The sequence below is a fragment of the Phoca vitulina genome, unplaced genomic scaffold (assembly GCF_004348235.1).
Source record: "Phoca vitulina isolate PV1807 unplaced genomic scaffold, GSC_HSeal_1.0 scaffold7, whole genome shotgun sequence".
NCBI lineage: Eukaryota > Metazoa > Chordata > Mammalia > Carnivora > Phocidae > Phoca > Phoca vitulina.
In genome coordinates, this window is record NW_022589710.1 from 7,457,323 (window position 1) to 7,472,983 (window position 15,661).

The window sequence follows — 15,661 nt, forward strand, 5'->3', positions numbered from 1 at the left end:
TGAACTGATTTTTCCTTTTCTCCTCTTTACCAAAACGTGTACTTTAGTAGAACTTCATTGTCTCAGCTTCCTCTATCCTACCCATTTCTCAACTTCTTATAGTCAGACTTCTGTTCCCACAGAACATTCTCCCAAGTTAGCTAGTTTGTAGCTGATTCCAGGGATCTAAATCACCACATGCAAAGGCCTTTCTTTCCTAATTCCTCATATCCTCCTTTTATAATCACCACTGTCTTTGAGTTTATCTCTTCTGTTTTCTTTAATATTGCATTTCTTCCTACCCCTGAAACTTGGGTATTATTCCGTGTTATCCTAACAGTCCTCCCTCTGTACTATTTGGAAAACTTCTTCTTACCCATAACCTTTCTGAATGATTCCCAGACCTGTGTTTTTGAGCCACCAGTCTTTTATATCCAGATAGGGTCTGAGTCTTCCTAACACACTGAGCCCAACATGTTTAATAAGACAACTGTTTTTTCCCCAGAATTTTTTTTTTTTTTTTTGCCTGATTTTTCTTTTCAAAAGATTTCTTATTTCCATGCCTTTCTGGAAAAAGGGCCATTTTCATTCTTCCATATTCCATTTATCAGTATGTGTCAAGTCATCTTATCTCTAAAAGTGAAGTTTATCTTCAGCATTTCCCTCTTATTTCTTTTTTTTTTTTTTTAAAGATTTTATTTATTTATTTGACAGAGAGAGACACAGCGAGAGAGGGAACACAAGCAGGGGGAGTGGGAGAGGGAGAAGCAGGCTTCCCGTGGAGCAGGGAGCCCGATGCGGGGCTAGATCCCAGGATCCTGGGATCATGACCTGAGCCAAAGGCAGATGCTTAACGACTGAGCCACCCAGGTGCCCCTTCCCTCTTATTTCTAATGTATTTACTATACCAAACTGAAATTATTTCTGGGTTCAAACAATTAGGATATTATTCTAATATTCAGGATGATTCTTTTAAAAGTATAGTTTTGATAACATTGCTTTCTTCCTCAGGAATCTTCAATGGCTTCTCATTGCCTAGTGAACAAAGTTCAAGCTATTCATTAGAGTATTTAAGACTTCCAACTCCTCTCATCGCTTTATTTCTGTTTCTGTGCTCCTATCCAATGTTTGTTTGTTCATTTAGTCAACAAATAACTATGTACCTCATATTGTTTCATCGTTGAAGATATAGTAGTGAACTAAAGTCCCTGCCTCCTTGAAATTTACATTTTAGAGGAAACAGAGAAGATAAATATATAATATACTGTCGTGTAGTAAAATGTATTGTAAAAATAAATAAAAAAGAATAAGAGAAAGGAGATAATGTTTGGGGTATAATAAGTTGGAGCTTAGGCTAAGCTTCTGTAACAGAGACCCCAACAGATATTTTATTTCTCTAAAATTTGTTATCTAGATTTTAGTGTAGGGATTGGCAAATTATGGCTGTAGGCCAAGTCTGGCCTGCTGCCTCTGTTGTTGTAAATAAAGTTTTATTGGAACACAGCCATACCCATTTCCCATTTGTTATGTGTCTATGACTGCTTTTACACTATAGTGGAAGAGTTGAGTAGTTGTGACAGACACGCTATAGCCCACATATCATAAGATGCTGTCTGGCCTTTCAGATGGCTTGTATTTTAGCAGTGTGGTTATGATATACCAAGTCATCTAGGGAATTGGATTCCTTCCTCTCATTGTGTAATCACTTAGGATATCGTCTTCATCTACATGAAGCTTGCTCTTAAGGGAGGAAATGGAAGTAGAGTTTAGGGAAGTTTGACACATTTTCACTCACATTCCTTTGGATAGCTCTCAATCACATATAGCCACATTTAGCTGCAAGGAAAGTTTGGCTATCAACTAAAACTCAGGGTAGTGGGTTTGGGAGCAAAGGTAATATGTACCTAACTATTAGTCTCTGACAGTGTGTGAAGGTAATATTTTGAACAGGGTAGTTGAAAAACTTCTGGAATTTCAGCAGAGATCTGAAGTGAATGAGGGAAATCATATAAATCACTGGAAAAAGTTTTTTGGAAGGAAGAGATAAAAAGGAAATTTTGTATTCAAATGAACCATTGACTGCTTCCTATTTTTAATCTTTCTTTCCCTGTGTAACTTTGTTAAAGAGCTAACCTGTGTGGAAGTGTCTGGCACATAAATGGTCAGGTGTTCCTTTGTTTATACTGTTTCCTGAACTACTCTTTTGATTCTATCCCTGTTTTAAGTCCCTCATTAAGTCTTTAAAGCCAGATAGCTGATATTCTTTCTCTTTCATGAAATCTCAGGTTATTTCTCTTGCCTCTCTAGTGCTATGTAACTGTTCTGTGTCAGTTATTATCTCTTATGTAAATAATTTCCTGTATTAAAGTGGCAGTTTACTGTAGGCTTCTTGAAGGCAGAAATTGACACTATTTATTAAACTGGATTGTCCTTTGTTCTAGAAAAATAATTCTTGATATACTTTTACTCCACGGTGGTGTTCTCCAGAATTGATTATAAAGTAGTAAGTGTCATTTGAAATGTGAATATTATTCACAAGTGAGTGAGTAAACTGGGTATATTTTCTTCTTTGTTATAGGTAAATACTGCAACAAATGTGGCTGACTTAAACTCAATAGTAAATGAATGCTATAACTACCTAGAGCTTATTGGATGTCTAAGACTTATAACTTCATTAAGTGATAAATATATGTTGGCAAAAGACATACTAGTTTACCATGTAATTAAGAGAGTCCAAGCACCCTTTGAAAGGTAAGTTGTTTATATGTGATTCTCTCAAATTACATGTTTATTTTTTTTTTTTTTTAAAGATTTTATTTATTCATTTATTTGAGAGAGTGAGAGAGAGAGAGAGCACATGAGAGAGGGGGAAGGTCAGAGGGAGAAGCAGACTCCCTGCCGAGCAGGGAGCCCGATGCGGGACTCGATCCCGGGACTCCAGGATCATGACCTGAGCCGAAGGCAGTCGCTTAACCAACTGAGCCACCCAGGCGCCCCTCAAATTACATGTTTAAAGTGATTGTCTTATAACATGAGATATAGCTGATAAAAATTTAAATGCTATTTTAAAATAATGCTTTAAAACTGATGTCTTAAGGATGATTACCGCTCTAACTGTTTTATACAGAACTGCATAAATGTATGATGCTTGGGTAGGAAAAGTAATCATTATCTCAACTTACAATTTTTCTAAATCAAAAAAATTTTTAAATTCTTAGCATGTAAGCCAACTATTCCATTTCTACTCACTCATTTAATAACTATTTATTGAGTACCTGTTGTCTGCTAGGTAATAGGTAATCAGTCAACCTGTGGCCAGTCTTGTTCATCTAGCCTGCCTTTATTATTGACTCCAGGATTCTCTTCTATCTTTTTTTTTTTTAATTTTTAAAAAAATATTTATTTATTTTAGAGAGAAAGCAAGCACTCATGGGGGTAGGGGCAGAGGGATAGAATGCTCAAGCACACTCCCCGCCGAGCATGGAGCCCTCCGTGGGGCTCGATCCCACAACCAATGAGATCATGACCTGAGCCGAAACCAAGAGTTTGGATGCTTAATCGACTGAGCCACACAGGCGCCCTGACTCCAGGATTATTTTCAAGCAAATTCCAGACATAATACCATCTCAGAAGTGATCATTTTTAAAAAAATTTTCAGTATCATTAACCCATAGATTTAAATATATTTGATGTGTTCACAACCATTCACTTCTTAATCTTCCTGGAGTTCTCAGTGTCTCCATGTTTGGCCATTGTAAATGTTCTTACGTTGTTTCTTTTGAGTTCTTTTTGAGGTAGACCTCAATGATCTTTTATAGCTTTCTTGGTATATGGTATATAGCAAGGTATTTCAGGCTCATTTTGTGCATTTTGGACTGAGGAATCTTTGTGTCTTTGAATGGGGAATGATATTTCCAAACTACAATCTGGATGGTAGGGATGCTTATTTTTGCCAGATTGGTCATTGTTTCTAGGCCTTTTCAGTGGACCCAACCTAGGACATAAAGGGTTTTGGTTTGGTTTTGGTTTCAGTTTTTTAAGGTAAAATACGTCTTGCATTTTACTGATACTTCAAATTCACTACTACAAGATTTTTTAACCTTTTCTTTGTCCCATGTTGAGAATCTCCGTTATCAACTTATGAACAACACAGGAGAATTAGAGTATGAAATAATTACTTACTTGATTTATTCCACATTTCATAAACAATAGTCTCAAGTAACATTACCAACATTATCACCAATAACATATTATTATTGAAAACAGGTTAACATTATTTTTCTAGGGCTGTGTAGTCAAATTACTGTATTTTAAAGACATTTGGAATATTCATTCTGTATTGTTATATTACCAACTGTATATACATTTTATTTTCATTTTTTATTTTATTTTTAGTGATTTTTAAAAATTTCATTTTTTTTAAAGTTCTGTAAAATATTTGCATGGTTCCAAACTCAAATTATAATGAAAGTATATCAAAAGAACTCAGCTCTATGATACAGATTGCATTCAAAGAAGTATAGCTTTCATCCTTATCACATCTACTTTTCACCCCCTTATGAAGTCATCATTTCAGTTGCTTTTATTGTTTACTCTCCTATTATTTGTCAGTTTTTTAAATGATAGCAGATAAATACATGTGTGCATATGTACTAATTTCTTTTATTAGATAAATAGTAACATACCATCCACTCTTTCCAGTCATTTTTTAAAATTGGCAATATATACTGGCGGTTACTCCATAGTAGTAAATACTTCTATTTTTAGAATCTATATCACATGGCCTTTTCCTCTGTGTGTGTGTCTTATAAAGACACTTGTCATTGGATTTTGGGCCAGCCCAAGTAATCTAGATAGGATGATCTCAAGATCTTTAATTATATCTGCTTAGAATCTTTTTCCAAATAAGATCACATTCATAGGTTCCAGGAAATAGGATGTAGACTTACTGGCAGGGGTTGGGGGGCTAGGACTCCAGTCTACCTCAGGATAAATGACAGTATTGGGGTTTATTTCTGGCACATGCCTAGAGCTACAACATGGAAAATGAACTTGGGAATTTGCACACCTGGTAAAGCAGTTCCTCTGCAGGTAGTTTGTAATAGGGTGGTAAAGGGGTATATAGAGAAATGAGCAGATAAAAGGGATTACAGACAAGGAAATTCATAGGACTTGGTAATAAGAAATGGAAGAGCAAATAGTTAAGGGGGACTTTTAGATTCAGCTATACTCATTTGATGGATAATGGAGGCATATGCCATCAATTATGGTTTAGATTTTAGTAGTAAGGTGATTAACTTTCTTTTGCACTTAATAAGTTTGGGTACTTGGACTATATGGTTCCCATTAGCCTGTTGGATATATTTCTGGGCTAGAGATAGATTTTATTTTTAATTTATTTTATTTTTTTAACACAAGCCAAATTTTATTTTATTTTTTAAGATTTGTATTTATTTAAGAGAGAGACAGAGAGCACGAGCAGGGTGAGAAGCAGAGAAAGAAGCTGACTCCCTGCTAGAGCAGGGAGCCCAATGTGGGGTTCAATCCCAGGACTGCGTGATCATGACCTGAGCCGAAGGCAGACGCTTAACTGACTGAGCCACCCAGGCTCCCAGAAATAATAGATTTTATAGTGATGAGTGTATGCCTGCTAAATAGAGCCATGGGAGAGGGTAAGGGAGAAGAGAAATTGGCCTTGTTACAGATCTATGAGGCACAAATAGCAACATTTAAGGCAAAGTAAAGAAAGAAGCAGCTTTGTAAGAGACTGAAAAGATCTGGCCAGAGAAATAAGGGAAACCAGAAGACTGATGCCATAGAAGGAGATCATTCATAAGTTAGGGCAGTTTTTCCTCAGGCGTAGACAGGAGTGGAATAAAAGTGAATGGGCAATTAGCAAATGAAGACAGTGAATGTACTAAGTCTTTCAGGTAGGTTGTCTTAAAGGAAAACATGGGATTGAATGAAATTTTTTTCCATTTAAAGATGGGAAAGATAAGCACATTTCTGTTATCTTGAGAAAGAGCCAGTAGAAGGGGAGATGAATCTGTAGCAGGGTACCTGAGGAGGTGGGTAGCCTCCTCAGGGTACCAGAGCTACAGGTAGGACTTAGTCTGATAGATAAAAATATACCTCCATTCTTTCCTAACTAGTGAGAATGTGCATTTAAAATAATTTACTTGTTACTTGTATTTTGTTAATTATCCATTCATATTTTGCTAATTTCCTATTAAATTGTTCTTTTAGAAAAATGATTTGTATTTTTTGTATATTAGAGAAATTCGTTTTCTGTCATATATATTCCCACATTGTTTTGTCTTTGTTAATTTCTTTTTAGCAGTACATAAGTTTAATTTTTTTGTGGCTAAGATTTATTGCTCTTTTTCTTTGCAGTTTCTAGGAAACTTCATTTTATACTATAATTAGCTTTGAAGTATAAAATACTTCACATGTCTACATTTTTCCTCTTAAAAATTGTTAGCTTATTTATTTTTTTATTGTTTTAGTTTTAAAACTTTTATAAAATCAAATAGTGTGGGCAGATAAAATTAATTTTATATTAATAAACTTGCTTGATATTGTCTTAAAAGTATCATATCATGTATATCTATATTATATATTTTCCTCACATCTAAGTATGTGTGATAGTAAATTAGCTAGAAATGTTAATTTGTAATTGTAATACTAAACACGTGTATGAATGTTGGCTTATTGTTTATCTTCTCTTAAGTTTTAAGCAGGGTCTGAAAACTCTTGGTGTTTTGGAAAAAATTCAGACTTACCCGGAAGCCTTTTATAGCATCTTCTGTCATAAACCTGAGAATCTTTCTGCAAAAATCCTTAGTGATCTTTTTACAGTACGCACATTATCTGATGTACAGGCTTTGGGATTTTGGAACAGTTATTTACAGGCTGTTGAGGGTATGTGGATGTTTTATTTTTATGTAACTGTCATAGAACATTTGTTTCAGTATACTAATTTATTTCTTTGAGTTTTGCTTTTTGGTAATACTTTCATCTGCTAACTCCACATTTACAAAATTTATTTTAAGTCAAGTGTATATTATTACTGAGTTCAAAGTGATGAGGAAAGATTACAGAGTAAATTTCAATTTTGCAATTTGTTTTCCTCTAGATAATTTGAGGTGAAAGACATTCTTCCTAGAAAACTATATGGGTGACTGCCACAGCATAGAATAATCTTAAAGCTAATTATCATCTATTTCATCTTTTTCAATTTTACGTTAAACATCATTGAGCATAAGCAATGTAAAATCATTCCATTTAATAGAGTGGGAAAGATTTAACCTTGAGTTGAAATTCTTTTTTAGGTAGGTTATTCAGTTGTTTTATACCATTTAGTTTTCCTCTCTGAGTTTGATGACCTAGTGTATCAAATAGTGATGATCTAGAAATGGCTTAAAATTATTTTTACTATCATGCCCCCTGAACCTCTTGGATTATCTGATAATTTTATATTAGAGAAGACATTCAAATATATAATGAGTAGTTCAACTAAATGACTTTCTGAGTTATACTTTGAGGTTCAACTAAACATTTATTGAGTGTACTATTTTCCTGTTACTGCGCTTGATCTGGTGATTTATTTTGCCCAAGATAGATGTTAGTCTCTTAAATATTCCCTGTCTAGTTGGGAAAGAGTCTATGATGATAGTAATATATATAACATAGATTTTCTTTTTTGGTAAACTTTTCAGATGGTAAATCTGCAATAACAATGGAAGACATTCTTATTTTTGCAACTGGTTGCAGTTCCATTCCACCTGCGGGATTTAAACCCACTCCTTCAATTGAGTGCCTTCATATGGATTTTCCTGTTGGAAACAAGTGTAATAACTGTTTAGCTCTTCCAATCACCAATACATATCAAGAGTTTCAAGAAAATATGGACTTTGCTATAAGAAACACTCTAAGACTAGAAAAGGAAGAAAGTTCTCACTACATTGGACATTAAAATGTTTTGAAGAAAGAAATGCTTCTTTACAAGCTGCTATTGATACTTTTTGTTTCAGAAATCTGTCCATTATTTGAACAAACTTGTCAGCTTCTTGGCCCAATAAAATTTATATGAACATAAAGGAATGTTTTGGCCACTTAAGCTAAAAAAATTTTTTGTTAACGTGTACCAGTCAAAGTGATGATACTTTTCTATTTTCTTAATACACACGCATCATAAATTTTAATATAAATAGTGTTAAAACAGCTGTACAGACTTTTTTCAAGTATAATAGCATGATATATATATATGTGTGTATATATATATATATATAAGAAAAAAACTTATATTCACTGTTTCTGCAAATTAGCATTAGCTATAGGATGCCACAATGATTTTTCTAGTTTTTTGTAATTTTCAAATTCTTATTTTATTTTAAAGCATTAAATGGAAAAGCAAATTGATAAATCCTGTTATATAAATCAAAGGCATATATTCTGGGGTGTGTGTTATAAGTATTTTTTCTAGGATGGCTCTAAATTGGTTAAAAATGTTTTTAGATTACTGATTTATGTTGAAACAGATCCACACTGCAATTAGATTATGCCTAATGGGAAGTATTATATGAAAAAGCAGAATTGCACAAATATTCTAGAACCTATGGACATTCCATAGTCTTAAGAACACTTCTGAGGTGGATAAAGTATTGTTGAAAATACCTTAAAAAGTGTTTAAAGGCTTGGCTTTAATCATAGGATTTTCTTTTTTTCTCTGTATCCCATGTGTGGTATTAAGCCACATTATGTCTGATCCAGAATCATTTGGGGTGTGTCAATTTATCTCTGTGGATTGCCATGTGATAGATTTGACTCTTTGACAGTTATTTATTATCAAGTTGGTTGTATGATAGGTAAGCTGGTACCATTGCATTATACAGTTACCTTCTTTGCTCTTGAAAGATATCTGTTATTATATAAGCAATGTAAAAATATGTAAGAAAGAAATACAAATAGAATGAAAAACCCACTCTAATCTCAGCATGCAGAATTAACTACTGTGTTTCATTCATTCTATAAACTATTTACCTTTCCTTTCCTTTTAAACTTTATTAATGTTACTAAAAGTCAAAGAATATCTAAAAGTAATAAATCATGTAATAACAATTTGAAGGTACATAGTTCCATAGTCATGTCCCCATGTTTATACTCTTGCAAAAGATTTGTGGAAAAGTTTATGTTCCTAATCTATTATCAAACATAAATGGGCCTTCCACCAAAGTAAATTTAAATTGGACGAGAGGTAAATCATTATGAGAGGTTGGTTTTAACGACATTTTTTTTATATACAAAGCAGGTAACAACTATCATCATATTCTCATCCTCCCCAAGACATCCTTAAGTTACTGATATTTTCAAAGAAAAACAACAGGACTGATTTGATACTGGTGATGTATCTCTTAATACCAAAGGAAAACTAAAACATAAATTAAACCCAGCAAATTAAAGTTTCATTTTAACTTGAAGTTCTTAAGAACATTATACAAGGCATTTATTTGTCTTGTATTGAATTGTTAGATCATCAAAAGTAATTCAAAGATTGATTAAGAGTTTGAATATCTAACATAAACTTCAAATTTGCCATACAACTTTTATTCCAAATGTGAATTGGATATTTCTCAACCGTACCTAGTTTTTATAAAAAGCCATTAAACCAATAGAAACCAAAAAATCTAATTAAAGCTATTTTCTGGTCATTTGTAGTTTTAATTTCTCCTACAGTGGTAATTAAAACTGATGAACATTCACACAGTTTTTGGGTGGGTGGGGTTGTAGGGAAGCAATGTGCTTGGGTTGACTATAATTAAAAACAGTATTTCAGCTCTCATTTCACTATTTTATGTGTAGACAGGGCCTTGGGATAAGGTGTGATGTAAATAATAATTTAGGATATTCATGTTTTAAAGTGAAGCATACTCACTGCAAAGCATTTTCTAGGCTTAAGGATGTTACATGAGTTTGATTTTTAGTTAGTCTATATAGTCAAGGCACATCGTAGAGAATCCTATAGGTTATTTATTTTCTGCAGTGTTACTATGTCACATGGTTGATGTTCTTTTTCTATTCATCGTTCTAGTCAGTACACAACTTACACTGATTTTTAAAAGTAATTATGCTATAAAGCCTTATAAGTGTGTATTTGTATTTCTTAACTATTTCAGTCATCTAAATGTCATATATTTCAAGTTTGTTTTCTATTGCTCTCAATATTAAGGAAAACCATAAAGTCATCTATTGTACATTTACTGTTAATAGTCTGATTAGTTTTAAATTCATTGTTTTTAGACACTTTTAAAAACTTTTAGTATGGGAACTTCATGTGAATACCTTTTATACAATTCTTTACTATTCTTGTACTTAGTCGTTTTAATGTTTTAGTATTTAAGGTTAAAGTTTCTTTAAAATATCTTGTCAGAAACTGGGTTATGATTTTATACATTGTAATATTTAATTTCCATATTATGAATAAGCCATTATTTGGGTCAAGTAAAAAGCCTTCATTTGATTACTAACCTGAGAATTCACTTTGGCTTCTACTTTATGCCTAACTTGTAATAATTTTTTCCCTAAATTTGTGGAAGCTATTGGAACTCAATGCTGAATGCTAAGTAAAGGAGATTATAATAGGTAAGTTTTCTCCATGACTTTGCCTTTAGTATTTAGTCATTATAAGAAAATGATTAGAACAGAAATTCTATTTATATGTAATTCTTTGATATAGGGATTATCACATTCTTCATTGTTAGTTTTACAATAAGCTATTAAACTAGTGTTTATGCTTTAAGTAATGCAATACAAAGTTTTATGCTTCAAGTAATGCAATACAAAGTGGAACACATTGAATAATGGATTACTTGAATGTATATGTAGTTTAGAAAAATTTGGATTGCTTTGAAAAGACCCAATTTTCAAGTTCTCATTTCGACTGTTATCTTTTCCAATTGCCAAACATATTCCCATACCTACTGTATGCCAGATATTATGCTAGGTGATAGTTGATGTGGCAGCCTATTCTCCCCTCCCCCTTTCTTGACTTCAGATGTAACCAGAAAACATGATATAATGACGTTTCCTAAATAAATACGTTCATGCTACTAAATGTGAAGTGCTTATATGAACTAAGTTAAGTAACTTGTTAGGATTTATTGAGGTCAAGATTCTGACAATACTAAATAGATACAAGATCTTTTTCATATTTGAGAGATCCTATAAGCAGTTGTTGGCTGACACCTGAGAACCTCTCTTGAATGAGCCATTCTGAGACATTCTGTGTTAAAACTATTCCCTAATGTAAAAAAGTTGTTTGCCAGAATAAATTATTTAAGCCAAAAATCTGGATAGGTATAGCCAGTTAGTTAAAAGTCTACAGTAAATTAGGTTAACACTTTGAAACCATAGTTTGATTCTTGCTGATTCTAGGAATGCATAACAAATTCCTCTCTCAATCTCAGCCTTACAGGTTCTATTTGTCTACTGCCACTATTTTGCGGGATATATTTTTTTATACTTTTTTTGCCCACCTTCTGTGCACTCCTTGGTCAGAACACTTTTTATCATTTCATATGTATATACTGTATATAAATGTTAAACATTGTCTTAATGTTTTGTATTAGTATGACTCACAGTCTTAGGAAGAAGTCTGTGATAGAACTGAAATGGTTAGCTGATAGATTTGCATTTGAAAATGAAAGTACCCAAATGAACAAGATTGGGCTTTCAGATATTGGAAGATGATAAAGTGTATGTTTTACTTTCCATGAAGACAAACGATGAAGTAGAACTTTCCCCTAGGGCAGGAATTGTCATTTCTGTTTAATTACAGTACACTTACATCATTGGTGATTCCTTCAAAATATTCCTTCAAAATAACACTGAAGAAAACAGTAAATACTCCAACAGTAAATTTCTTAGTGATTATGCCAATTAGCTGTAAAAATGAGAGATGATGCAATTCTTAAAGGTAAAGAATGTAGGTTCATAACCTTTTATCAACCTATTTTTCCCCACCCACCAGCCCCTGGTAGTCACTCTTGGTCTGTGTCCATGAATTTGGCGCCCTTTTTTTTTTTAGATTCCACATATAGTTCATTTGATGTAGTGACAACTTTTCAGCTGTAAGATGAATAACGTCTGAGACCTAATATATAATATGGTGACTACAGTTGATAACTATTGTATAATTGAAATATGCTGAGTAGATTTTAAATATTTTCACCTAAACGAAGAGAAATATATGAGGTAATGGATGTGGTAACTAGATAGGGGGAATCCTTTCGCAGTGTTCTACTTCTATCAAATCATTAACGATGTAAACTTTACTTTCCAAATTTTGTCAGTTACACCTCGATAAAGTCGAAAAACTTTTTTACACAAAAGTAACTAAAATCAGTTATCAATAGCGCATACGTTTTGTCATCACATGGCTTCACGCGTATATTAAAATACCAGCTCTGTCCACTAACCTCCCCCACCCGTTATGTTATGTGATCTTGCAGTTACTTAAAAGGGAGGAGGATACCAATTTGCCATTTTGTACCTTCCTAGTTCCTGTGTTCATGTAGGCAAAACACCATAAAACTAAACCGTTTTCCCTAACAGATGAGATTGAGAAATCTGCCAGAATTTAGAGCAATGCTCCAAAACTGCCTTGTTTCCCCGAAAAAAGGGGGCAAAGGGGATACTTCTACTGCACTTGGAAACGGAGAAATGAGCTAGCATTTAAACGCCTACTTTGTTCCTGGAGCTTCATTTACTTTAGTCCAGTGATCCTTAAACCCCTAGAGCATTCTCAACATTTAAGAGATCTGAAAACGACCAATTTACTATTTAATTACTAACACCACGACCAATTTAGTATTTAATTACTAACACCACGCTCCTCCCTAAAAGTTCGGTTTAAAGCAGCTACGATATGAGAAGCTGTGGCTTCATTAGATAGGATAAAAATCCCTACTATTTCACAGCTGAAAGTAAACACCAGGTGTTCAGGTATTAACTCCCCGGGTCTGCCAAGTTTTTAAGAAAGCTGAAGGAGGCGGGATCCAGCCCGCGAGAGCCTCCCTCGGCCCGCCCCTCTGGGCTTTGCTTCCGGGGCAGTCGGGGTGGCCACGTAATCCTCGGGTTGTCCTCGCCAACCGTGCAGTGGATGGTGGGAGTCAAGATGGCGGCGGCTGCAGGGGCCAGTATTCGAGAGAGACAAACCGGTACGATTTATTCCCTTCTCCCTGCGGTTTTACGCTTGCGGTGGAGACAGCCTCTTCCTCTGCTTGTCGCCCTCCCTCGGTCGCGGTGCGTGCAGCTCAGAGACGGCCCTCCAGAGGCTTAGTCCAGTTTCTAGAGCATTGAGAGCCCCTCCCCTTTTGAGTTTTTAGGGAAGATGCCAGTGGCTTGAGAACTCGATCCCTCATATGTGGTTCAGGAGAATGGGCTTCAGGGTGGGTAGTTTGCTACGGGCCTGCTCCTGTCTCTTTTCTACTGGGCGTCAGAAGGGCATCACAAGAAGATATGGTAGCTGGCATTTCCCCCCCTCTGTTGCCACCTATGAAGTCTCTGGGTTTGTTTCTGTGCGTGGTTCAGTTCTCTGCTAGTTTTAATGTTGAAGGAGTTTCGTTTTTGGCACTTCCTCCACAATTACAAAATTTAGGTATTCTTTCAGAGCAGTTTACGTTCTGCTATTTCTCTCCTTTGGACCAGTCTTTTGGGGGTATCTGAAGAGAAATGCCTAGTGATAAAGATTTCCTTCTTCAGCTTGCCGGAATGGAATTGAGGAATGGCAAAAATCAAATGAATTAGTAGCTTTGTCATTTTAACCGTTTGACAGATTAGTATTTTAAAACTATTAGTTTCATCCTCGATAGAGCAGTTATAGCTTCCATTTGTACAGTGAAATCTGGTTGGTTTTTTTTTAGGGTACGTATTTCTTCCCTTGATCTTCGATATTTTTTCCATCTTAGAGACTTTGTTTTTCCTTATTTTTTGTAAACTTCTGATAAACATGGTTTATACCTGTTAGCTACAAACTAATGGTTTATGCCTATTAGCTAATTGTCCTGAAAGTTGGCAAGCTGTTTGAGGAGCTAATAGAAACAACCCATCAAGAATATGCATATTTGGAAATTCTGTCACTTGTAACCATGTTCTGCATGTTAATCTGAAATGAAAAATAAATGGTTACAATTAATATGACTTACAGAAGGGATTTTGGTTGTGCTTGATTCCTTCCTTTAGAATTCAAAGAAAAAATTGATAGATTTCAATCTAGTAATGACAGAGTGCATATGGAATTGTGTTCCTGCTTTTCCCATTAGGTAATTTAGTATAAGCTATCAGATAAAGTTAAGCATAATTTAAATAAGATTAGGGAAATACCTGCCGTACATTTTATCTGTAAGCAAATAGAAGCCCCACTTGTCTTTGCAGTATGGTTCTGACAGCTTAATGAAGCCCAATGAATTAGGTCATACTACATATTAAAATAAAACAACATATCAAGGAAGACTTAACCACTACAAAGGAGCTTTTCGAAAAATGAAATTTGTATGGTCATAATTTTTACATGCAGAAACTTTGTAGAATATTAAAATCTAATAGTATAATTTTGATTTCTGTGGAAATAAACTTCATTATAGTGAGATTTCACCTTATAACTAGATAGGTTATGCCACATTAATCATTTATCAAATTACTACTCTAGTTGAGTTCTTATTTTCAGAGAAAGGTAAAACCCTGTATATGTGCTATAGGAGCAGAAGTAAACATTTCCCTGATGACTGTTGAGAATGTTTTGGGAAGTAAATCAAAATGAATTCTCAAATATTCTGAGTACAGGACACTGTGATACAGAAGAATTTGCAATCTATTTGGGTAGATAATAGCTGATATTGAGCAGTTAATATTGCTCGGCACTGTTGTGATTTTACATGTATTATTGTCTCCATTTTGTAGATGAGGAAACTAAGGTATAGGGAGGGTAACTAGCATGCCTGTTTTTTGCTTTGCCTGCTTGAAGAATATTTATCTTTTTAAAGTCACCTCAAAAGTCATCTCGTTTGTGGAAGTTTCCTGGAACACTCCCCTCTCTCTTCTTACCTTTAGTACAACAGGCAGAATCTTGTGTAACCGTAGCCTTTCACGCATGCCTCTCCATTGAGGGTTCTTGCTCAACATCCCCACTTCTCAGCATTGGGGAGCCACAGATCAACTGCTCTCTTGTAGTGATCTCATGTAGCCTCTTGGCTTTAGGTACTATATATATGCTAATGATCTCCAAATTTATATCTCTGCCCTAGACCTTTCCTCTGAACTCTGTCTACCATATCAATTAATGGCAACTCCGTCCTTGTTTCTTAGATCAGAATGTCAGTTCCATCCTTGTAGTTAGTTCCTCGGGTCAAAAGCCTTTAAGGTTTCTTGACTTTTGTTTTTCATATCCCATATTAGATCTGTGAGTAAATCTTATCAGTTCTATTCTGAAAATATATCCACAATCTGATTATTGTCATTGCTATCACGCAAGTCCAAAACACCATGAATTTTTGCATTAACCTCTTATATAGTCTTCTTGCTTTTATATTCTTGTTCCTCTTCATTTTTCTTCATACAGTGCCAAAGTGATCTTGCCACATATTTGCTCAGAACTCTCCAACAGCTTCCCGTTTCAATCATGGTA

The 15,661-nt window shown here is 34.5% G+C and overlaps 2 protein-coding genes across 4 annotated transcripts in view; both read left to right on the plus strand.

Moving 5' to 3' along the window:
* G2E3 (G2/M-phase specific E3 ubiquitin protein ligase) overlaps positions 1–11,080 on the plus strand; it is a 60,902-nt gene extending 49,822 nt beyond the window's left edge. For both annotated transcript variants that reach the window (XM_032404871.1, XM_032404870.1), the window contains 3 exons: positions 2,558–2,730; positions 6,710–6,900; positions 7,698–11,080. In XM_032404871.1, coding sequence (XP_032260762.1) covers positions 2,558–2,730; positions 6,710–6,900; positions 7,698–7,954 — 621 coding nt within the window. In that variant the 3' untranslated portion in view covers positions 7,955–11,080. The remainder of the gene's footprint in view (positions 1–2,557; positions 2,731–6,709; positions 6,901–7,697) is intronic.
* A 2,005-nt stretch (positions 11,081–13,085) lies between these two features.
* SCFD1 (sec1 family domain containing 1) overlaps positions 13,086–15,661 on the plus strand; it is a 102,554-nt gene continuing 99,978 nt past the window's right edge. Inside the window, exon 1 of one of the 2 annotated variants that reach the window (XM_032404874.1) lies at positions 13,086–13,196. In XM_032404874.1, the coding sequence (XP_032260765.1) occupies positions 13,139–13,196 (58 nt within the window). In that variant the 5' untranslated portion in view covers positions 13,086–13,138. The remainder of the gene's footprint in view (positions 13,197–15,661) is intronic. The other variant, XM_032404873.1, reaches the window with a different exon arrangement.